The 23,616-nt window shown below is 52.0% G+C and overlaps 2 protein-coding genes across 17 annotated transcripts in view; both read right to left on the bottom strand.

Annotated features, from left to right (window-relative positions):
* The window catches only part of RFFL (ring finger and FYVE like domain containing E3 ubiquitin protein ligase), a 75,776-nt gene extending 74,340 nt beyond the window's left edge, over nt 1-1,436 (bottom strand). For 3 of the 11 annotated variants that reach the window (XM_021067421.1, XM_021067427.1, XM_021067423.1), the window contains exon 1: nt 1,183-1,412. The gene's annotated coding sequence lies outside the window, so the exon portion shown is untranslated. The other 8 variants (XM_021067418.1, XM_021067425.1, XM_021067422.1 and 5 more) reach the window with 6 other exon arrangements.
* Nucleotides 3,864-22,520, bottom strand: RAD51D (RAD51 paralog D). 6 transcript variants are annotated; one of them, XR_002337233.1, is made up of 11 exons: nt 22,244-22,518; nt 21,885-21,946; nt 21,582-21,700; nt 16,856-16,937; nt 16,477-16,611; nt 15,881-15,976; nt 11,956-12,046; nt 11,761-11,831; nt 9,701-9,862; nt 8,099-9,545; nt 3,864-7,391 (listed from the first exon to the last, which is right to left on the bottom strand). XR_002337233.1 is itself a non-coding variant. In XM_021067413.1 (10 exons), the coding sequence occupies exons 1-10, from the start codon at nt 22,362-22,364 to the stop codon at nt 9,465-9,467; spliced, it is 1,020 nt and encodes a 339-aa protein (XP_020923072.1). In that variant the 5' UTR covers nt 22,365-22,518; the 3' UTR covers nt 7,874-9,464. The 6 variants fall into 6 exon arrangements, 3 of the variants coding, with proteins under 3 accessions (XP_020923072.1, XP_020923073.1, XP_020923074.1); XR_002337232.1 differs by having other exon boundaries at nt 8,099-9,862; nt 22,244-22,520; XR_002337235.1 differs by lacking the exon at nt 11,761-11,831 and having other exon boundaries at nt 22,244-22,519.

Here is a 23,616-nt window from a genome sequence, read left to right as displayed (position 1 = left end):
ACCCCAGCACCATGTCCCCTGCTTACTCTCATTCCTAGAAACATATTTCAGTAAGTAGACAGCCTTAGCGACATTTCATTTCAGTAACTTGAACTGTCGCTGAGAAAACCACAACTGCTCCCCAAACTGTTGCACGACAAGGGTGACAGGAAGTCTCTGTCCCCCAAACCACCTGTGAAAGGGAGGAACTTACTTCCTTAGAAGGCCACACGGACCTGGGGATGTTTGTGCTCCAGGCTACTGTGGCCTTTAGCCGGGGTGCAAAGCGGCAATTGTGGGTAAAGCCTTATTTCCAAGCTGACAACTCTTCTTCCCTGGGGTAGGCTGGGAGAACATGGTACCCTCTTCCCTGATTACACAAGCAGGCTTTCCCCTAGAGCAAATGACAGACCAACAAAAAGGCGTGAAAATATACTGTGGTTTCTATCTTCTGCCAGCCTGAAGTCAAGCTCTGAGCAGAGAGAAGCCTGCGACGCTCTGGCACCCCGGGTCTAGCATACTGCCCCGTGCCTGGTCAAATGTCTCATGGGCAGCCAGCTGCAGAGAGGCCCCACTTCCCTCTGCATCTTAGCTACTGGCGACCTCACACACACTACCTCAAATGAACAGAAGACAACTCCCAGAAGAGGGACCACAGGACCCTGGGCGGGGCGGGGGACTCCTCTAAGAGGAGAGAACCACATCCCCAAACTTCTCCATCAAGCCTCCAAACTCCAGCCGCCTCCTTCCACGATGCTCGCAGGGCTCCCGCACCAAGAAGCAGGGTCAGGCTAGTTCCTTTAAATGAAGACGCAGGCCGCCCGGTACCTGACTCAGTTTCCACCGCTGTAAAGCAGCATCTTTCCCCCACAAGCCAACTGAATCTGCCGACGCGAGGGCATTTGGAGATATTTGAGGGTACACGTCTGAGTTGCTGCCTCCCGCAGGTGAAATGCTTCCTTTGAAGAGGCTTTTAATGGGACAGGTGCGGGCTACCTTGAATGCGCAGACTTTCAGCGAGGCAGGGCTTCCCCCATCCCCTGTAGGCAGGGAGAGTCCCAGGCCGCGCCCCGCACAGAAGAGGCGCCCCCGGACCACAGTTTGGTGAGACCCGAGGCCAAGCAGCGGCCCCCACCCCGGCCTCACGCAGGACCCCACCCCAGACCGGGCGCACCGCGAATCCCAGCCCCACCGCCTCCTCACCTGCCGAGGCCGCCTGTCCGGCCCGCACCTGGGAGGGGAGGGGAGGGGCCGGATCCGGGCCGCAGACGCCTCAGGCAGGGGGGCTGCGGGCTCCGCCGCGGCCGCGTCTCCGGGGCTGAGGGGCACCGGGGGGCAGTCGCGACATCCTCACGGGCGGCCCCAGGAAGTTGCCCCCCCACCTATTCCCGGCCGCCCGGCCCGGTCGCTCCCGCCCCTCGCGCGGCCCCACCCCCGGCGCGGCCCCGCCCCCCCTCGGGAGCGCGCCTCCGCTCCTGGCGCGCCCGAGCCACCATAGAGAGGGGCGAGGCGCGCGGCGGGCTAGAGCGTGGCCTTCGCGAGCGCCCCCTGGCGGAGCCTAGGCCGCCAGAGGCCGGGCCCTCCAGGTCGGGGCCTCAGCTGTCCCTGTTGCTTTGGTCACACTGCACTCTGCACGAGTAGCTGAAAGGTCCAGGTACACGGTCCAGCTTGGGGACCCTGAGCGAGTCCCATAACATTTCAGAACTGGTTTCATAATAAAAGTTTGAAAGTTGCCTCGCTTGCATATTCCATCGTTCCTCACTGCAATGGCTATCCGCAGGTGATGGTCCCCAACATACAGTGGAAGAAACCCAGGACCCTCAGGGTTCACTAGCTCATTCAAGGTCCCATAGCTGGAAGGTATTACAAGGCAGATCTGGGGACAGCAAGACCCATGTTTGTCCTGCTCACTCTATGGCACCTCTAGAATTTTCCAGCCTAAGCCCCAAGGGTTAGCTCTTTGTACATTAAGAAAGTGAGGAAAAGGGGGGGGCGGCGTTCCCTTAGTGGCTCAGCGGGTTACAAACTGCCAAGTATCCGTGAGGATGCAGATTCAATCTCTGACCTTGCTGAGTGGGTTAAGGATCCAGCGTTGCCAAGAGCTGTGGTGTAGGTCCAGACGCAGCTCAGTTCCTGCCCTTGCTGTGGCTGTGGGGTAGGCTGGCAGCTGCAGCTCTGATTTGATCCCTAGCCTGGGAACTTCCATATGCCATGGGTGCGGCCCTAAAAAGCAGAAAAATAAAAATAAAAAAAAAGAGAGGAAACTGCTCAGAGGAAGGCCCTGATGGAATGAAGATGACTGAGAGGAGGAGTGCACCTCGGCCATTCATTAGCTGCTGTGTACATTTTGGCAGGTATTCAACCCTTCTGAACTTGTTCCTCCTCCCTGAAGAAACTGGTATGGTTGTGTGAGGCAGGTTTATATGAGGATTAAATAAGCTAATAAATATAGAAGTCCTTAATTAACCATAAAGCACCAGGGTTGCATGGGGGGGGGATCAATAACCAGTATGGGCTAAGATAAGGACTATCACAGGGAAAAGTGAGTTAAAATCAATATCGTTTATACATGCACACTCTGTCACTTTACAAGTATTATTTCCAACCTTCACAGCCCAGCAAATTAATGAAGATCTGTGTGGTAAGAAATTTACCCAGGGAGTTCCTGTCGTGGCTCAGCGGAAACAAATCTGACTAGTATCCATGAGGACACAGGTTTGATCCCTGACCTCGCTCAGTGGGTTAAGGATCCGGCATTGCCGTGAGCTGCAGTGTAGGTCACAGACACAGCTTGGATCTAACAGGGCTGTGGCTGTGGCATAGGCTGGCAGCTACAGCTGCGATTCCACCCGTAGCCTGGGAACTCCATATGCCGCTGGTGCGGCCCTAAAATAAAAGAAAGAGAGAGAGGAAGGGAGGAAGGAGGCAGGAAGCGGAAGGAAAGCTGGAAGGAATTAATTTACCCAAAGCCATAAGGTTAGGAAAAGGACGAACTGGAATTTGAAACCAGGTCTTTCCCCCACTGGAAATGCATGGAAACACTGGCCTGCTAGAGGCCACTCACACCTGAACCAAGTGTGCCCATCTTTTTCCTACCTCGCTGTTTTGGTAATTTTCCTCAGTGCAGTCAATGCTCTGTCTTCTCTGTTTCTCACCAGGGGCTTAGTTTCCCCCATGAAGCATGTGCTGTTTCCACTTTTCCCTTCCCTGACTCCATACTCTCTTTTATATGCCTGTAGCATATTAAAGTTCCCAGGCCAGGGATCAAACCTGTGCTACAGCAGCAACTGGAGCCACCGCAGTGGCAATGCCAGATCCTTAACCACAGTATCACAAGGGAACTCCAAGCCACAGGCACTGAAAGGGATTTGTGACCCGTGAAGGCACAGCCCTCTCCACCCAATCTTTCCTCCTGATGTTAACTATAATCATAGAAAGGTAACAGATCCAGAACGAGGATGGGGTGAGATCCAGAGATATCTTTTTGTACACTTAGTTTCCAAGCTGAGTGCTCAGTTCCGAAAGGGAGGCACTTAAGCCACTGATTGGCCTAATAATTGGAGTTGGAACTCACGGCATCCTGTAGAAATCATTTTTTCTGGGCCCCCTGGTCCATATTACAGCAAAATCATCAGAATGCTGCTAAGTAATGTGCATGTCACTTAAGCGAGGAAGGCTCGGAGCTATATTCACACACACTCCTCCTTTCTCCACCTTTAGGATTATCTGTAATCACTATTTTTCACCTTTATCGTGCCCTTCCGCAGATACACTCAATAATGTACCCATTGTGCAAGTAATGTGAAATCCTTTTCAGAGAGCAATAGTATTTAGTAGTAATAAAACACTAATTTGTCTACCAAGTGACACATTGATAGGCGCTGTTTACTTTGACGTATTTTTATTATTTCTACTCATTCGCTAAGTACTTTCCAATACATATTTATGAAGCACATGCCTTTCTCCCAACAGCAATGAAAAAATAAATCATATTATTTCTTTTATTAGCAGCAGCATGGCTTGTAAGTCTAGAGCCCTGATTTTTGTTACTTTGGGCAAGAGCCGGAAGAATGAATGGTGATTGAGCACCTACTAAGTGCCAGACTCTGTGAAAGGCACTTTACATAAATTATGTTTAATTCCCGAGACATATATTTTACCAATAAGGAAAATGTAATTCCCCTGCAACATATATTTTACCAAAGAGACAAAGACATTACCTTGTCCAACTAATGTGGCCAGAAACGGCCCAGTGGGTATTTTTTTTTTGGGGGGGGGCCCACACCTGCAGCATATGGAGGTTCCCAGGCTAGGGGTCAAATTGGAGAACTGCAGCTGCCAGCCACAGCCACAGCCACATCAGATCTGAGCTGCATCTGCAACCTACACCACAGCTCACTGACCCACTGAGTGAGGCCAGGGATTGCACCCCCATCCTCATGGATACTAGTCGGGTTCATTACCGCTGAGCCACAACAGGCACTCCCTCCTGGCTACAAAGTTTTAAGAGCACAATGCAAACGTGGGGCCCTTGTTCAAAAGTACTAGGAATTTCAGGACGGCAATAGCAGAGCATGGGCTCTGCACAACTGCACTGGTCAGACTACCGTGAAGCCAGCCTGGCCTGAACAGAAGGAAGCTGTCTCCAGGTATCCTGAGCCTTCCAGTGATGTGAAATAGGGGGCCTATTATATGCCTGGGGAAGTCTTTGGTGTTTTACAAAAGCTGTATGACCCTAAAGCAATTGTATGCAGTAGGTATTATTTTCCCTATTTTCCAGTGGATGAAACTAAGGCTTAAAAAGGCTGATTTGTCCAATGACATACAGTAAGTGTCAGCGCGAAGGCCAGGTTAGATGAGACGTAAATCTTATTGCTTGATGTTGTATCCTTTTCAGCATATGCTTATTGGCTTCTGGCAAAACTCAGGTTTATATTGCGACTGTGACACTCAGAAACCAGAGAGGCAGGGAAGAGCTAGGATTCAAAGGCTACTCAAGGAGTCAAGCTTGTGGAGCAGCCGAAGTGCACCTACACAGCTCCGGGATGCATGGAACCTTCCACTGGCTAGCAGAGACTTCTCCGTGTGCCAAACAGAAAGGCCAGTATCTGGCCTCCTTCTCCAGGATAGAGAGGAAACACAAGGAGGTCTTCACCTTGGAAACCGGAACTACAGGGAACCTACAGCATCTTGCTTAATGATGAAATATTGCAAACGGCTCGCCGGAGTCAGGAACAACCCGAGGACGATGACTCCCGCTGCGTCTGTTAAACTCAGCACGGGAAGTGAGTCAAGCCAGTGCAGAATGACAGGAAAACATGAGGGAAACACCTTTTTGAAGGTAAGCTTGGATGGATAAACTGCCAAGCTCTAATTTAAGCTCCATACATCACAAAGCCTTCTTCAGTGCCTATCCCCAGCAAGTGGAGAGTTTTCACTCTCCCCCGTGTGAAACTCGGTGCCCGAGCACAGTAAAACCTAGTTGGAGGAGTTCCCTTCGTGGCTCAGCAGTTAAGGAACCCAACAAGGATCCATGAGGATGCAGATTCGACCCCTGGCCTTGCTCAGTGGGTTGAGGATCCGGCCTTGCAGTCAGCTGTGGTGTCGGTTGCAGACGTGGCTCAGATCCGGCGTTGCTGTGGCTGTGGCGAAGCCCAGCAGCTACAGCTCCAATTAGACCTCTAATTGGAGATTTAGCCTGGGAAGCTCCATATGCCGCAGGTATGGCCCTAAAAAGCAAAAACAAAAACATAAAAACACCCAGTTGGAATATTCATCTAAATCCCTTATCTCCTGCTGGCTCACATCTCAGGGATTCACAGGCCCTGCTGTCTTTTATTCAGCTTTATAGTTCACCTTGACACCAACGCTATCTCCCTTCTTTGAGTGAGATGTCATTCTCATAAATTTCCCTTGGGAAAACTGGAAAGTGCTGAGAAAATAGATCTCTGATCCAGTCTTTATGGTGAGCAAAGATGAAAAGAGGTGGAGATGAGTAGCCTTGGCTGCTATGAGGGCAAAATATGAAGAATTTAATTGAAATATTTACATATTCACAGCTTAAGGCAGCATGAGGATGGAAAGTAAGGTTTGGAATCAGACAGATTCAAGTTTGGTTTGTTTGTTTTTTTTTTCTTTTTTTAGGGCCAAACCTGTGGCATATGGAAGTTCCCAGGCTAGGGGTTAAATCAGCTGCTGCTGCCAGCCTACACCACAGCCACAGCCGCACGAGATCCCGCGAGCTGCATCTGTGACCTACACTACAGCTCACGGCAACACTAGATCCTCAACCCACTGAACAAGGCAAGTGACCAAAGCCACATCCTCACAGATACTAGTCAGATTCTCAAACCCACTGAGCCACAACAGGAACTCCCCAAGTTTGGATTCTCGTACTGCTCACTTACAAGCGTTATGTCCTTAACCTCGCTGGACTCCCATTTACTCTCCATGAGGTCTGACATGTGGACCGAGGGCTTAAGCACAGGAGCCTTGATAAATGTGGCTCCTGGATCTGGCAGACACTGCTGGTTGCCCACCCAAGTCCAACGCCAACCTGCACACTCCTGCCTTTCTAGTAGCATCCCTATTTCCTTCTGATGGCCACATGCCCCCAGGCTCAGCTCCAGGGCTACTTCCCAGTTGATCTAAGCCAATTACAATGGTCCCGTTTCCCTTGCCATGATTTAGATGTGGGTGCATGAAGCAGTTCTGCACTAATGTGATATAAGTCTGATAGAATTGGAAAAAAGTTCTGCATTTTCTTCGTCCTTAAAAGGACACAACAAGGAGGCAATCATATTTCTGCCTGTGGATATTGTCATGTCTGGACTGATGCTCAGAATGACTGTTTGGATGAGAGGGAGCCTGAAGACAAATCAATACAAAAGAACAGAGCAGGGCAGAGAGATAGAAAGGCCCTATGCCCTTTGAAGATAAGCCACCGAAAGAGCCAACCTTGGACTTCATATTACTAGAGATAATAATGCTTCTGTTTAAGCCTCTTTCAGCCACAACAATACACCAACCTTTAGCCTGAGTCAGTCTTTGGGAGTTCAAGTGCCTGACTTAAAAGCCATCAAGGGAGTTCCCATCATGGCTCAGTGGTTAGTGAATCCGACTAGGAACCATGAGGTTTCGGGTTTGATCCCTGGCCTTGCTCAGTGGGTTAAAGATCTGGTGTTGCCGTGACCTGTGGTATAGGTCGCAGACGCAGCTTGGATCCAGCGTTGCTGTGGCTGTGGTGTAGGCCAGTAGCTGCAGGTCTGATTCTACCCTTAGCCTGAGAACTTCCCTATGCTGTGGGTATGGCCCTAAAAAGACAAAATAAAGACGGTCTGGGGGGAACTCAATGACTATTTTGATCAGGTGAAAAATATTCCTGCCTTGCTCCTTTGCCATCTCGAAAATGCCTTAAAACCGACCCACTCATGTCTTTTTTTTTTTTTTTTTTTTGGTCTTTTGTCTTTTTGGGACTACACCTGTGTATATGGAGGTTCCCAGGCTAGGGGTCCAATCGGAGCTGCAGCTGCTGGCCTACACCACAGTCACAGCAACACAGGATCCAGACACATCTGCAACCTGCACCACAGCTCATGGCAACGCCAGATCCTTAACCCACTGAGTAAGGCCAGGGCTCAAACCTGCAACCTCATGGTTTCTAGTCAGATTCGTTTCCGTGTGCCACAACGGGGCATATGATCTTGACAGGCCTCTCAAGCCGCACTCCCCTAGGGTCCAGACGAAACACGCAACATCACACACAGGAAATATGGCAGATTTGCCCAGGGCAGAGAGGGCAACCAGGCTCCACCTTGAATGCCAAGTCCACGACTGGTTGCAGCTGCCCGGAGTGCTATATGGAGAAAAACTAAAACTGCAAAGGGCTCTGGGCTCCGCAAAAAGAACGACTGCTTTATTGGTGGCGTGTGCATGGGCTCAGGATGCCCAAATGGTACAAGTGGCAGAGATCTGCCATTCCCAGCTTCATGTTTTGTTTCCTACTATGGCTGTAAATATGTGCCAACCATTCCTGGTGTCGGCTGCTGAAGGTTCATTTCTCCTGGGTGCCTGTGAATGCAGCAGCGCCAGGGTTCCTCCAGCTTTAGGCTCACCAAGCCTGTCCTCACTCAGGCAGATACCCTCGGGCCTGTCTGCCACTTGTTCGCATCCTCAGTGCATCTTGCTTTTACCCCTGCTGCTCATTGCCTCTCATGGTGCATCTTCTGCCTGCAACTCTGACTCCCCTTCCTGCAGCCAAGACACAACTAATTAATTACACAACAGGCTCTCCAACCAAGAAAGGTGGGCTTCCTTTAAAAAAATGTGGTCAGTAAACAATTCTGATCATTTCTCTCCTTTGCCTTTTATTGCCCCGTTCCCAGTGGCTGTTCCCCACGCCCCAGCCAGGGTTACAGCTCGCAGATGGATGGCCTTGATGGCGGTAACAGGCAGCGGGGGTTAGTGCATCCACTAGGGCACCAGGCTGTGGTACAGCTGGCAGGAAGAGAAAGGTAATTATATTGCATCTTGGAGCCACCGGCAATGAATTTCTGCATAAAGGACTAGATTTGCCATGTATTATTTACGCCAGCATCAATTTTCCCAGCTGGCTCTATTTACTGTGCAAATTCTCCTGTCTGTTGACGGGCAAGGCCATGGTTCAGCACCTCTGGTTACTCTCTACTGCGGAGGGGCCCCCACAGGGCACCATGCATGTTAACAAGTAGCTGGATGCCCCAGGCGCAGGTCACATCTTCCCTTCCACTTAAATTATATCCCTGGGACTGCGGTGAGCTCCTGGTCTCACTGGGTCCCGGTGATGCATGCAGGTGTGTGTGAAACCGAATCAGCAAGCGGAAAAGAAAATAACCCTTCTTTGCGGCCCCCTCTGGAGGAAACTGAAAAATGACCTTCTGGGGAGAAGTTAGAGGGTTCTGGGGTTCAGGGGATTTCCTTTTTTTATGTTTTTAAGGGCAGGACCTGCATGAAGAAGAGTTTTGCATTTACAAGGTTACTTCCATCCAGTAACTCAAAGACAGAGCACAGGGAAAGGGAGCCCCATCTTACAGATGGAAAAACAGAGGCAAAAAGAAGGAGGGGAGCAACGGCCAGCTAGAGGCCTCAGGCTCATCCACTGGGTTAGGATGGAGCCAGGGTATGATGTGGACACACAGGGTCACCCTTTCAGTCACTAGAATGCCTCTTCTGATGCCCAAGCCAGGGAGAACTCAGCTCCCCTTGGAAACATATACGGTAGAAACAAGGGCAGAAAACCTGGCACCAGCGTGAATTTCTGGGTCTTTCCACAGCGGCATCCTCTCTTGCCAGTGGCGCTGTGTTTCCGAGAGAGAAGAGCTGAGGACTGAGGTGTCTGCCCAGCCCAAGAGCATCTCTGCTGCCTGAGGGCTGCTGGCAGTGAAGGGCGGGCATTGCTGTGCAGGAGGGTTGGGTCTTGACACCTCGCCCTTTGCCTGCCAGCACAGTCATATGTCATCGCCCTGTGACGGATTCTGCTCTGGGGTCCCCCAGGTCCCAATGTCCACCATCTCCTGGAAACCTGTTGGCTGGAAGGAGACAGGAGGGGACAGTGAGAGGAGCGGCATAACCCTCTTCGGCTGCAGGGTCTCAGCATCCAAGAATTCCTCAGTGAGACACCTGTGGGCCCGGACACCACCCTCAGGGGCCGAGAATCCTGGCTTTCCCCTTGGGGCCGGCTCACCAGGCGGGGAGACTTGGTCAGACGTGCCACACGCCGGCTGCCTGCTCCTGCATCTCGGCTGATGTCCAGGAGAAGCCGGGTGCTGGGCACAAAGCTCCAGGAGCGTCCAAGGGCAGGTTTGTGCTTCCCGCTGTCCCTGTCTCGGGTCACATGGTTGGTCACCTGCGGCAGGAAAAAGCAAAGGCTTGTAGATCTGGGGATGCTAGGACAGAGGACAGCTGCTCCCGCTGCTTCGTTCCAATGCCCATTTGTTTAGGGATTGCCTATGGTTGCTTTCATGCTAAAGAGCAGCTGAGCAGTTCCAAGAGAGACCATATGACCATAAAGCCTCGAATACAGCCGTCCCTCATTATCTGCAAGTAGACTGGTTGCAGGACCCCCAGGGATACCAAAACCATGGATATAAAATAGTATTGTTCCGTTGGTTGGCCCTTTGCATCTGTGGGTTCCGCATCCATGAATTCAACCTACCACAGCTTGAGTCCACAGTTGGTGGAATCTACAGATGCAGAACACCCGGGTAAGGAAGGCCAACTGTATTTACTATCTGGTCCTTTAGGGAAAATAGTTTGCCATCCCCTGTAACATAAGTATTAAACAAAATAATATGCAGCTGCTGAACACGGTTTTTTTTTTTTTTTGGTCTTTTTGCCATTTCTAGGGCCACTCCCGCAGCATACAGAGGTTCCCAGGCTAGGGTCTAATCAGAGCCATAGCCACTGGCCTACGCCACAGCCACAGCAATGTGGGCTCCAAGCCGCGTCTGCAATTTACACCACAGCTCACCGCAACGCCGGATCCTTAACTCACTGAGCAAGGCCAGGGATCGAACCCGAAACCTCATGGTTCCTAGTCAGATTCGTTAACCATTGCGCCACAACAGGAACTCCAACAACATGGCATTCTTTTTTTTTTTTTTTTTTTTTTTGGTCTTTTTGCCATTTCTTTGGGCCGCTCCTGTGGCACATGGAGGTTCCCAGGCTAGGGTCTAATCGGAGCTGTAGCCACTGGCCTACGCCAGAGCCACAGCAACGCGGGATCCGAGCCGCGTCTGCAACCTACACCACAGCTCACGGTCAACGCCGGATCCTTAACCCACTGACCAAGGGCAGGGACCGAACCCGCAACCTCATGGTTCCTAGTCGGATTTGTTAACCACTGCGCCACGATGGGAACTCCAGCATGGCATTCTTAAAGAAACTACTAAGACACAGAAGGAGTTCTCTTGCACAGTAGGTTAAGGATCTGGTTTTGATCCCTGGCCACTTATGTGGATAAAATAAAAAAAAAGAAAACTGTCCCTGATTCCTTGGCTATTTATTTATTATTTATTTTTTTGCTTTTTAGGGCCGCACCAGCAGCATATGGAGGTTCCCAGGCTAGGGGTCTAATCAGAGCTGCAGCTGCCAGCCTACACCACAGCCACAGCAACGCAGGATCTGAGCCACATCTGCAACCTACACCACAGCTCACGGCAACACCAGGTCCTTAACCCACTGAGCAAGGCCAGGAATCGAAACCGCGTCCTCATGGATGCTAGTCAGATTTGTTACCTGCTGAGTCACAACAGGAACTCCCCTTGGCTATTTATGGTCCAGTTCGCTCCCAGTACCGCACTGTAGACGTCAAGGTTAGTTGGGTGATGACCCTTCTCCATAGGGTCATTTGGGGGTTCAGAAGCTGCTGTTTAAGGGAAGTAAAGAACCATAACTACGAGTTCCCACTGTGGCTCAGGAGCTAATGCATCTGACTAGTATCCACGACAGTGAGGGTTCACCTCCCTGGCCTCACTCAGTGGGTTAAGGATCCAGCGTTGCCATGAGCTGCGGCATAGATCACAGATGTGGCTTGGATCTAGCGTTGCTTTGGCTGTGATGAAGGCCGGCAGCTACAGCTCAGATTCGACCTCTAGCCCGGGAACTTCCATAGGACACAGGTGAGGCCCTAAATATCAAAAATGAAAAAAAAAAAGAACTATAACTAGAAAGTTCATCTCCCCACTTGGTGAAATCCAGGAAACAGAGGTAAGACAAGCATGGCTGGCCAAGCCCGCTTCCTACCACCACTGCCACGCCCAGGTCCCGTGCCAGGGTCTTCAGCTCTCGGGCCAGCTGCATCATCAAGGCCAAGCCTGGAGGAGAAACAGCAGAGAGGGTGGGCAGCAGAGCAGCAGGGACCAGGATGGCCGAAAACTGGACTCCAGAGCCAGGAGGCAAGAGCGCAACCCCAACCCTGGGCTCTGCCACACCACTCACCTTCCCTCTGCTGACCTCCCAGAAGAGGGGAGACCACCGCAGTGACCGAGTCCACCACCACCACCTTCACAGTCCCTGCAGAACTGCTCACCTGGAGGGGGATGATGGGAAGCGGATGCCATGAACCATCTGGCCTCTAGGGGGCGCCCACTACAGGACGACCTTGTTCCTGTACAGAAACTGCTAAGAAATAACCTCCTCCACCCCACATACAGCTGCGCAGGTCTGACGGATTTGCATCAATGCCTTTCTTGCCCATCCCTATGTGTATGTATACCAGAGTTTACCGAAGACTTGGGTGGACAGAGGGAGTTGAAATCACAGGTCATCCCAGATACCCTAAAAAAATTAAACTGAAGGGAGTTCCCGTCGTGGTGCAGTGGTTAACGAATCTAAGAACCATGAGGTTGCGGGTTCGATCCCTGGCCTTGCTCAATGGGTTAAGGATCCAGCGTTGCCGTGAGCTGTGGTGTGGGTCACAGACTCGGCTCGGATCCCGCGTTGCTGTGGCTCTGGTGTAGGCCAGCGGCTACAGCTCCGATTGGACCCCTAGCCTGGGAACCTCCATATGCTGTGGGAGCAGCCCAAGAAATGGCAAAAAGACCAAAAAAAAAAAAAAAAAAAAAAAATTAAACTGAAGGAATCTGTGCTCAAATCCCGGGGCCCCCTGGTCAGGAATTTTCTTCGTGGAATCTTTCTCCTTATGGCCAGCTCCTCGCCATACTGTCAGGTTCCTCTCTTGCCTCTCCTGCTTACTCTCCAAGTTCAAAACTTCTGCTAGTAAAGAGGTTAGCCTTCTCTTTAGTCCACTGACTCCTCCTAGGTGGTGCCTCTCGAGCCTCATCTTCCATATCTAAAGTTTCCAAATACAGACGATACAGACAGCCACCTGCTGAAACCACGTTTTGTCCCCACTCGAGCACGAGCATCCTCCCAGTTTCTTGCACCTAACCTGTCCTTGACGCCTCCCTTCTCTTCTCCCTCTCTCCTTATATCCGATGCCCTGGATAATTCTGTTTCCACAAATTTTTTTTCACTTCATGTTAGCCAAGTCTTGGATGTTCAGCTTCTCTGGTCTTTGGTACGTCTCGCCCTTTGTCTCCCGGTTACTGACTCTGACCAGTCATCATCTTGTCTAAGGGGCGATGGCAGAGGAGAGAGAGATCGGCTTAGCCCTCGCTTCCTCTTCTCTGGGCGGCAGGTTGAAATCTCTGGCTAAGATGGGACAGCAAGGCTTTCACCGCCTGTAACTACGGAGCTATCAGGTCACGTGTGCCAGACAGACCCCACGCTTCCCACCTCTAGGTGTTCAAGCCCCCTATGATGCCTTTCCCTTGACCGTGGGGGAGTCCTGTGTCTGGCTTTCTAATAAAGCCAAAAGTGGTGAGTTCCCACTGTGGCTCAGCAGGTTATGAACCCAACTAGTATCCATGAGGATGTGGGTTCAACCCCCGGCCTTGCTCCGTGGGTTAAGGATCCGGCATTGCAGAGAAAAGAAAAAAATAAAATGCCGAAGGTGTTGGCTGTCACTCTCTGGACTGGGCTATGATATAAGGCAAAGGTAATATGCTGCCACTCCTGTGATTACATCATGTTATATAAGACCTCGTGTTGCATTTTGCTCTCACTCTTTCGCTGTCTTTTTCGGGCTGTACCCACGGCATATGGAAGTTCTCAGCCTAGGTCTATCGGAGCTGTAGCTGCCTGCCTTCACCACAGCCACGCCAGTTCCAAGCTACATCTGCACCCTATACCACAGCTCACGCAACGCCAGATCTTTAACCCACTGAGCAAGGCTGGGATCAAACCCACATCCTCGTGGATACTAATCAGGTTCGTTACCTGAGCCACAATGGGAACTCCTCTTGTGCTGTCTTGCAGCAAGGGCTGCCGTGCTGTGAACCACCTATGGAAAGGGCCATATGGCAGGAACAATGGGCAGACTGGACTTCAAGGTGGACCCTGGCTAACTGCCAGCAAGAAACTGAAGCCTCTAGAAATGCATTCTGCTGACAATGTGAATGAACTGGTAAGCAATTCTTCTTCAGTTGAGCCTCCAGATGAGCACACAATCCAGCTGCCACCTTGATTCCAGCCTAATGAGACCCTCCGAAGCAGAGGAGCAGGCTAAGCTGTGCCCAGATTCCTGAAACTGTGAGGTGATAAATACCTGTCCTCTTAAGTCACTAAGTTTGTAGTAATTTGTTATGTAATAATAGAATATTGGAGTTCCTATCGTGGCGCAGTGGTTAACGAATCCAACTAGGAACCATGAGGTTGCAGGTTCAGTCCCTGGCCTTGCTCAGTGGGTTGGGGATCCCGCGTTGCTGTGGCTGTGGTGTAGGCCGGTGGCTATAGCTCCGATTCAACCCCTAGCCTGGGAACCTCCATATGCCATGGGAGTGGCTCAAGAAAAGGCAAAAAGACAAAAAGACAAAAAAAAGAAAAAGAATATATACAAGCTACAGTAAAAAAAAAAAAAAAAAAGAAAAGAAAAAAAAGTCCTTTGACAAGTGAGTTGAATTTTTTTTTGTTTTTTGTTTTTTGTCTTTTTAGGGCTGTACCCATGGCATATGGAGGTTCCCAGGCTAGGGGTCTAGTCGGAGCTACAGCTGCCGGCCTACTCCCGAGCCACAGCAACGCCAGATCTGAGCCTCATCTATGACCCACAGCTCATGGCAACACCGGATCCTTAACCCACCGAGCAAGGCCAGGGATCAAACCTGCAACCTCACGGTTCCCAGTTGGGTTCGTTAACCACTGCACCACAGTGGGAACTCCTGAGTTGAGATAGTTGGTTTATAAGCTTTGTTCTTATCCTAGACATGTGGTGACCTTGAGCAGCTCACTGCATGTCTCTAGCATGAGAGGGCTGGCTTCGATCAGGACTACTTGACTCCATGTCTTAACACACAGGAGGGTTATAACCAGCTATGATTCCTACAGCAAGTGTTTGTTCAACTATCACATGGTGTAATGTTTGTAAAAACGATTTACTCCATCTACCGCCCTAGGGATGCCCTTGGGAAAACGTCATGCCTTTGGGTGAGAAAAAAGGTTAAGACGAATTAAACTAATTAAATAGAATTAAACTGTTCTCTCTAAGGTCTTCCAAACCGAAGAGTGTATAAACCAGTGCACCAAATCCTATCTACACACCTATCAGGTGTAGCAGGGCATGGACCCAAATGCCTTTCCAGATTCCTCTTCCTCGTTAACAGGACTCTGAGTATGTTCAAGTACTGGGCAGAACTCTCCTGACAGAGGGAAGGTGGGCCCAACCCCTTCCCTGGTCTAAGACATACATATAACTCAGTTTTGGCCAATTAGATGTAAGAGGAGGTGGGAAGTACATTGGTGGGTTACAGAGAAAGATTTTTCTTCCTTTATAAAAGAGAAGAGGCACAGAAAAGAGGCATGTATCTCTTACTGCCCTGAATATGGATGTGATATGGATGTGTGGAGACATGATGCTTAGAGCTATAGCAGCTGCTTTGCAATCACGAGGAGAAGAGCAGAGAACCAGGCACACCAACCTGGAGCCCTCACATTATGGACCTGCCAACCTCCAGGCTCATATGAGACAATTAAACGTCCTCAAGGGTCAAACATCTATTAGACAGACTCTATTACTTGCAGCTGAGAGCAATCCTAACTGAGCCAGCAGAGTAATGCAGCAATGAATACGACACGATCCTGGCACTCAAGGAGCTAATTGTTTAGTAGGAAGATGAGCATGTCAATGAGGAGGCACTCAGGAATGAATGAAGCATTCAGGAATCCCATCCTGGGAGTGGCGGGCCCAGCTGGAGTCACCAGACTGCACAGCTACATTCCCAAGCAGAGTCTGCCGTAGGACACCTGCCCACAGGCAGACCTCACCAGCGAGCCGGGGGAAGCAGGAAGGGGTGGAAAGCAGGCTTACCTGCTGGGCTACAGCTCCTCGCAGGTCCTGGAGCACATCCAGCATCTGGAAGATGTCAAACACACGCACCACCTGGATCCTCTGGAGAGCTCCCGCCTGAAGGGGTGGGAAAGAGAAAGAAGGCTTTGGAGAAGAGCAGGGGGTCGGGCAAGATGAAGAGGGATTTTGAGGCTGAGCAGGAAGAGGCACTTAGATGCAAGGACTCAGGTCCATGATGGCAAATGGGCTTTCTCTGATGGGCCAGTTCCCAACCAAGGGGTGCCGAGCTGTAAAGCCAAGTCAGAGCTCCACGGAAGGAGTGACAGGACTGATGAGTGTGTCTACCACGGGCAAAAAAATGAGGTAGAAACAGAGGTGGGGTGTGTGGCAGCCCTGCATGAGGTTGGGGTTGGGTTTCCTGGATCAGAGCAGGTGGCATCTGAGCTGGGCTGATGTCATAATGGGGAGGCCTGCAGCAAACAGCAAGTGTCAGTAGAACACCCCGTTTCGAAGACAGAGACGACTCTTTACCCAAATGGCCACCATTCTTGCCATGTTCGATAACGGGGTTTTACAGTATCAGAGCCGCAAAGGATCCCCACCCCCCTGCCCTTTACCTGCTCCTCCTCATCTGAGGTTCTGGCCTGAAGCAGCTGGAGGATGCGGGAGGCTGTGAGCCCGCCGTTGGAATCGATGTACAGGACCTTCTGCTGCAGGCTGTGGGCCACGTTCGCAGCCACACAGAGACACACCTGAGTAGAGACGGGGCACCAGGTGAACTTGAACCCTCAAGGAATGCCCAGAAAGGGAGCTTCCAAACACCAAATTGTGCCCAGATCCCAGAGACACCAATGGGCCAAGTTCGAAGCCCACCCCTCACCACCCGTCTTCTCCCTTCCCAGCTCTGAACCACGAGCACACGGCAGAAGCGGCCCCAGGGATCCAGGGCTAGGCACCCCCTCCTCCAACCCTCCCGGCTGCCAGCCACGCGTGTACCTGGGTTTTGCCGCTACCTGGGCCTCCTACGATTTCAGTCACTTCTCCAGTATAAAGACCGGCATCGAGCAGTTTGTCCAGGCTGGCGGCAGAGGAAGAGGGAAAATAATCAATCAAGGGGACTGGTGGGAAGGGAGGGGGGTTGGAACCAGGAAGAAAAGCTGCACGTTCCCTCCAAGCACTGTTCTGTCCAGAGACCGTCTAACATTCTGGCCAGGAGGCTTCTCCGGGTGGGGTTTCCTTCAGGGAAGGGGGGCACGGCTAAATGCTCCTCCTCTGGCCCCTCATCCCTTCACTCCCGGCTTCAGGGTCACCTCTGGGTGATCACCCGTCCACGGAGGCCTTTGCCGCCCCATCCAAAGGTCTCCTCTCATTCTCCATCTCAGCCCTTTGCATGAGCACTTCCCCTAATTTGTCATTAAAAACAAACAAACAAAAACTCTGAAATAATTACAGATTCACAAGAAGTTGCAAAAAACAATGTATGAGAGAGTTGCTGTCGTGGCTCAGTGGTTAACGAATCCGACTAGGAACCATGAGGTTGCAGGTTCCATCTCTGCCCTTGCTCAGTGGGTTAACGATCCGGGATCCGGTGTTGCTGTGAGCTGTGGTGTAGGTCGCAGACGCGGCTCGGACCCTGCGTTGCTGTGGCTCTGGTGTAGGCCAATGGCTACAGCTCTGATTTGACCCCTAGCCTGGGAACCTCCATATGCCGCAGGGGCGGCCCAAGAAATGGCAAAAAAGGACAAAAAAAAAACCCCAAAACAATGTATGGGGAGGTCCCCTGTATCCCTCCCCTCATTTCCCCCAATGGCAGCATCTTTCACCCTAAGACGTACTGTGCTGCAGTACAACCTCACAAACTGACACTGGAGCCATCGCCGGCCTTATTCAGATCCACCAGTACTTCCACATGTGTCTGTGTGTATAGATCTAGCCATTTCTTCACATGCCTGGGTTTATGTAATGGTCAGAAATAAGACACCGAACAGGAGTTCCCGTCGTAGCACAGTAGAAACAAATCCGACTGGGAACCCTGAGGTTGCCGGTTCGATCCCTGGCCTCGCTCAGTGGGTTAAGGATCCAGTGTTGCCGTGAGCTGCAGTGTACGCTGCAGACATGGCTCGATCTGCGGCTGTGGCGTAGGCTGGCAGCTACAGCTCTGATTCGATCCCAAGCCTGGGAACCTCCATATGCTGCGGGTGCGGCCCTAAAAAGACCAAAAAAAAAAAAGAATCAGTCGCATTCTTGACCATGAGGATCAGTCTGCATAAGAAATTCCTAAATCCACCTCCCAGCTGACTTCTCACCTGTTTACATTCCACGTCTCTTACCACCTAAAGGACCCCCCCCTTTTTTCTACCTTTTGTCTTTTTAGGGTGGCACTCGCGGCATATGGAGGTTCCCAGGCTAGGGGTTGAATCGGAGCTATAGCTGCTGGCCTGCACCACAGCCACAGCAACTTGGGATCTGAGCCTCATCTGCGATCTACACCACAGCTCACGGCAACGCCAGATCCTTAACCCACTGAGCAAGGCCAGAGATTGAACCTGGGTCTTCATGGACACTGGTCGGGTTCGTTAACCACTGAGCCATGACAAGAACTCCTCATCTGTTTTGTTTTGGCCTCATTCTAGGCACAAGGAAGTTCCCCAGCCCAGAATCAAGCCCATACCCACAGGGTGACAACGGCACAGCAGGGACAATGGCAGATCCTTAACCCACTGAGCCACCAGGAAACTCCAGCACCACCTGTTCTGAACACAAAGGATTTCTAGGATTTATCCCCCACCTTTCCCTCTGAACTGGCTTTCAGTCATTCATTCAAACAGCACATTTCCTGAAGGCCTTTTACAAGGCAGAGGCACAGATGAATAAGACATAGCTCTGGCCTTCAAGGAACAACCCACCTCCCCCAGTCAACGCAGCTCTTCCCAGCCACGGTGCGTAGTCCCTTGTCCTTGTAAAGATCCATGGCGCCCACCGGCACTAAAGGCTATGAGAAAGCCCGCAATAGAGAAACCCGCTTAATTTGGGTCAACTAGCATTTCCCACGCTATTGACTCCCCTCCCACAGTAAAGTCACAACCACCCAGTGTCCACAGAACACTTCGAGGAAGGCTAGAAACCTAGTGAGTCATTTTTTTTCTTTTTAGGGCCGCACCTGCAGCATATGGAGGTTCCCAGGCTAGGGGTCTAATCGGAGCTACTGCTGCCGGCCTACACCACAGCCACAGCAACTCGGGATCCAAGCTGTGTCTGTGACCTTTATCACAGCTCACGGCAATGCCAGATCCTTAACCCACTGAGCGAGGCCAGGGATCGAACCCACATCCTCATGGATCCCAGTCAGGTTCATTAACTGCTAAGCCATGAAGGGACCTCCTGGCGGGTCATCTCTCTATCCCCCCGGGTGGGCAGGCTTATCACATTTCTTCAACATGCCTCCTGCTGTCACCAGCCCTAAACCAGCTCACATGCCCTCCCCTGCCACATCCTCCCGGGGCTCTCTGCTGCCAGCCTCCCTGGCCCCATCCACCGGAGTACCTCGACGCCACGCCTGTACGTCCACTTGCGCAAGAAAGCCTCCCACCCGGAGGGGGGGCAACAGGGCAGACGTGTTATTTAGAGTTGTGTTCTTAGACTTAGGAATGTGACAGGCATGACTTCAAGGGCCTGGTCTGCCACCTACTAGCTGGGGGATCTTGAGCAAGTCACTACCTGTCCCGCTTTTCTCATCTACAGGATGGTGATTTTCAGGGGAACACATTCATTGTGGTTGTGAAGATAAATGCAAGGAGGTATCCAGTTATTTCAGGTCACAGTGTCTGGTTCCTGGTGAGTGCTCAGAAAGCCCATCCGTTCCAGACTGCCCAAGGCCTGCCTCCTCCACAGAGCCTCCCAGACAGTGAAGTCCCTTGCAGTGACCCATGGCAGCTGCCATTCTGCCAATTTTCCACCTGACTGTTTCCGAAATGCTGCTTCAGTATATGCTGGTTTTTTTCTTCTTTTTTTTTTTTTTGTTTTTTGGCTTTTCTAGGGCCCCTCCCGTGACATATGGAAGTTCCCAGGCTAGGGGTCTAATAGGAGCTGTAGCCACCGGCCTACGCCAGAGCCACAGCAACGCGGGATCCTGAGCCGCGTCTGCAACCTACACCACAGCTCTCGGCAACCCACTGAGCAAGGCCAAGGACCAAACCCACAACCTCATGGTTCCTAGTCGGATTCGTTAACCACTGTGCCATGACGGGAACCCCCCTTCTTCTTTTTTTCTGACCGCCCCATGGCACATGGAATTCCCAGGCCAGGGATCATATCCTAAGCCACAGCTGCAGCAACACCAGATCCTTAACCCACTGTGCCAGGTTGGGGATCTAACCTGTATCCCAGGGCTCCCAAGATGCTGCTGGTCCTGTGGCACCACAGTGGGAATGCCTGGGCTGGTTTTATAAATTCCCAAAGGCCAAGGCTGCTCCCTGTTAGTCACCACCCCCAACACACACGTGCCCACACCCCTCTCTTCTGTCCCTTGCTTTTCTCTACCCACCAGACCCCACACTCCTTAAGTGCGAGGGCCTTGCCTCACGCATATTCGTATCATTGGCATACATCTGTCACCTATAGGCACTTGGCCAGTGCTTGATGAATGACAGACCTGGACCCCCAGCTGCAGAAAGCAGGCGCCATGCTATATGAACCTTGCCAAGAGGACATGCACGGGAAAGAGCAAAGGCCAAACCAATCCAAAGACCTTGGTGGTGGCAGTGCTCTTTATCAAATTCTGTACAAACAGGCCAGGAAAGAGGTCAGCCTTCCTTGGCCAGAAGCCGCCTGTTTTCTTCCAACGCGTTCCCTCTCCAAACTGCACAGCAGAACATAAATCACTCCTGTCCCTTCCTGCTGCAGAGTACAGCGAAAGAACCAGGTTCTGGATCAAGTGCGCCAGGGCTGGAGCCCTGGCTGGTATATAGTAGGCACTCAAATAAATGGTATTCAGTTGTGCTCTCTTGCCCCATCGTTTTTTTTCTTTTTGGGGCTGTGCCCGCAGCATATGAAAGTTCGCAGGCTAGGGGTCAAATTGGAGCTGCTGCCGCCAGCCTACACCACAGCCGCAGCAACACCAGATCCAAGACCCGTCTGTGACCTACACAGCTCACAGCAATGTCAGATCTTTAAGCCACTCAGCAAGACCAAGGATCAAACATGCATCCTTATGGATACTTAACCCACCTCAGGTTCTTAACCCAGTGAGCTACAAGGGGAACTCCCTGCCCCATCCTTAAGTGAAAGGGCAGAAAGGGCCAGAGAAAAGTTGCTCTGATCTGTGGAATAATATCTGTGGAAGTGCTGACATCTTGTGTTACAGGACAGTGATTCTCAACCAGTAGCAATTTTGGCCCCCAGGGTCATTTGGCAACAGCTAGAGCCATTTTTGATAGTCATGACCTATGAAGGAGAGGGGTGTAACTGGCATCTACTGGGGTGGAGGCCAGGGATGCTGCCAGACATCCTACTATATGCACAAGACAGCCACCCCCAAAATTATGCATCCTAAGTGGTTAGGAGTCAGAGAAACTCTGTACAGGGTAAGATAACTCAGAAATCCTGACCCCCCTCCCGTGTCTCCTTCAACCACAGCTGAAGCAGCCTGCTCTTTCTCAAGCATCAAAAGCCCAGCCAGAGCCTCTGGCCTCTCGCCTTCTGCCCCAGCTACACACACACAAACCTTCTAATGCCGGTGGACAGGATGGCCGTGGACGTCTTCAGTTCCTCGTAGAGATCAGCGCCATTGCAGGGAAAAGCGGAGAACTGAGCCAGCAGCACCCGCCTCAGGGCGACCAGGGCCTGCGGAAGGGGCGGGGCAACTCAGGAAGCTGCCGGAGCAGCCGGGAGTGTGCGGCAGCGACCCGCCAAGGGAGGGGGCCATCCAGGGTCTCCTAGCCCCCCCCTTATCAATCTCTGGGGACACTCTGCTCGGGGATGGGCATTTAGAGACACCCATGTTGGAGTGTGGAGATCGCCAGCTCACCTTATAAGACAAACCACATTTCTGGGCTACCTCCTCCAAGTCTGCAGAAACCAGGTCCACCACTGAAAACAAAACACGCGGGGTTGATGCGCGCAAGGGAGGCCCCAGACTCCCGCCCGTGACTTTTCCTCGCCTACGCGAACTAGCGGAGCCGCGGGGGCTGGCGCGGCGCCTAGCCCACAGTGGGGGGTTCTAGCCCTCCTGGAGCGGGGCTTGCCCAGTCCCACCCTCCCAAGCTCTGCCAGAAGGCTGTGGGCGTCGGAGGCAGGGGAGGGGCCCCACCCAGTGGGCCAGGGCCGGGGCCAGCCTCCGCGCTGGGCCCAGCCATGTGGCCCGCACAGGCGCGCGCCCACGGTCACCTGTCTTGATCCCGCGGCTCTGCAGAAGCTGGACCATGTCCTGAGTGAGGCCGGGGCACAGTCCGGCCCGAAGCACGCCCATGTTCCCTGGAGGCCCCGGGGCCGCTGGTCCTGGGGGCATCCGCGAGGCCCTCTCCAGACACCCCGCAGCACCCCCTTCCGGACCAAACGCTGGGGGCTGGCGTCGGGAGGAGGCGGCGCACAGGGTGTGGACCCTGCCTGGTCTCCCGCGCCCAGGAGCCTGCCTGCCCGGCCCCGCCGCCGCTTCCGGTTTCCAGGCTCCAGGGCCTGGCCTGCGGCGCCACCTGCCGACCGCCGGGCGGACGGGAGGGCTCCCGCGGCCCCGCGTGGGCGGCACGAAGTTGGGTCCCCTGCCTTTTCCCCATCACGCCTCCTCGCCAGCCTCCCTGGTGCCACTTTCCATAATGAACGCTGGTCCAGAACGTTGGATGGGACCCACCATCCCTACTCTCAGGGACCTACCTGTTGGTGAGGGAAGACAGTGACAAAGAATCTAATCAGATCCTCAGCAGTCGTCTGATAGGTGCTTGAAAGCAGCAGCGCGCAGAGAGGACATCTGCTTCTGTTTTCCAAATAAAAGTAATTTTGAATGATCAACAGTAAAAACCCTGAGTATATAGAACACACACACACACTTTTTTTTTTTTTTTTTTTTTTTTTGGTCTTTTCTAGGGCCGCTCCCATGGCATATGGAGGTTCCCAGGCTAAGGGTCTAATTGGAGCTGTAGCCACCAGCCCGCTCCACAGCCACAGCCACGCGGGATCCGAGCCCCATCTGCAACCTACACCACAGCTCACGGCAACACCACATCCTTAACCCACTGAGCAAGGCCACGGATCAAACCTGCAACCTCATGGTTCCTAGTCGGATTCGTTAACCACTGCGCCACGATGGGAACACCATGTGATTTGGTATTTTGAAAGATCTTTTCTTAACCTTACCCTCTGGAAGAGAGAAAACAACTTTACAAGGTTATCCTCTTACAATCCAGTGAGGTAGGTTCTGTATTTACCCCTATTTTACAGACGAGGAAACTGAGGCTCAGTGCAGTAAAGTCACTTGCCAAAGGTTTCACAGCCTGTAAGGACAGAGCTGGACTTGGAGCAGACGAATTTATATTTCGGTGCAAAGCCAGTGCTGTTTTAACAGCGCCCCCTCCCCACCCCCAAGTTGTGTATATGTTTCCCTACTGTGAAGTGGTTTCATTGAGAACAGAAACATCTGGCCCATTTCTGTCTGCCTCTGAAAGCACCCACTATCCCTCAAGACGTGATGACACTGGGGTGAGGGCTCAGTAGAATTTAGAGTTTTAGCAGTAAACCTGGGTATATGTGAGCTATGAACCATCTGG

This window comes from Sus scrofa, chromosome 12, assembly GCF_000003025.6.
Source record: "Sus scrofa isolate TJ Tabasco breed Duroc chromosome 12, Sscrofa11.1, whole genome shotgun sequence".
NCBI classification, from domain to species: domain Eukaryota; kingdom Metazoa; phylum Chordata; class Mammalia; order Artiodactyla; family Suidae; genus Sus; species Sus scrofa.
This window is presented reverse-complemented; position numbering and strand designations above follow the sequence as displayed.

Coding starts and splice junctions, on each gene's coding strand:
- RAD51D (XM_021067413.1), bottom strand. CDS start 22,364: ATGCCCCCAGGACCAGCGGCCCCGGGGCCTCCAGGGAACATGGGCGTG. Junction 21,701..21,884: donor AATGTGGTTTGTCTTATAAG/GTGAGCTGGCGA, acceptor CCCCTTCCGCAG/GCCCTGGTCGCCCTGAGGCG. Junction 16,938..21,581: donor CTGTCCACCGGCATTAGAAG/GTTTGTGTGTGT, acceptor CTCTGCCGCCAG/CCTGGACAAACTGCTCGATG.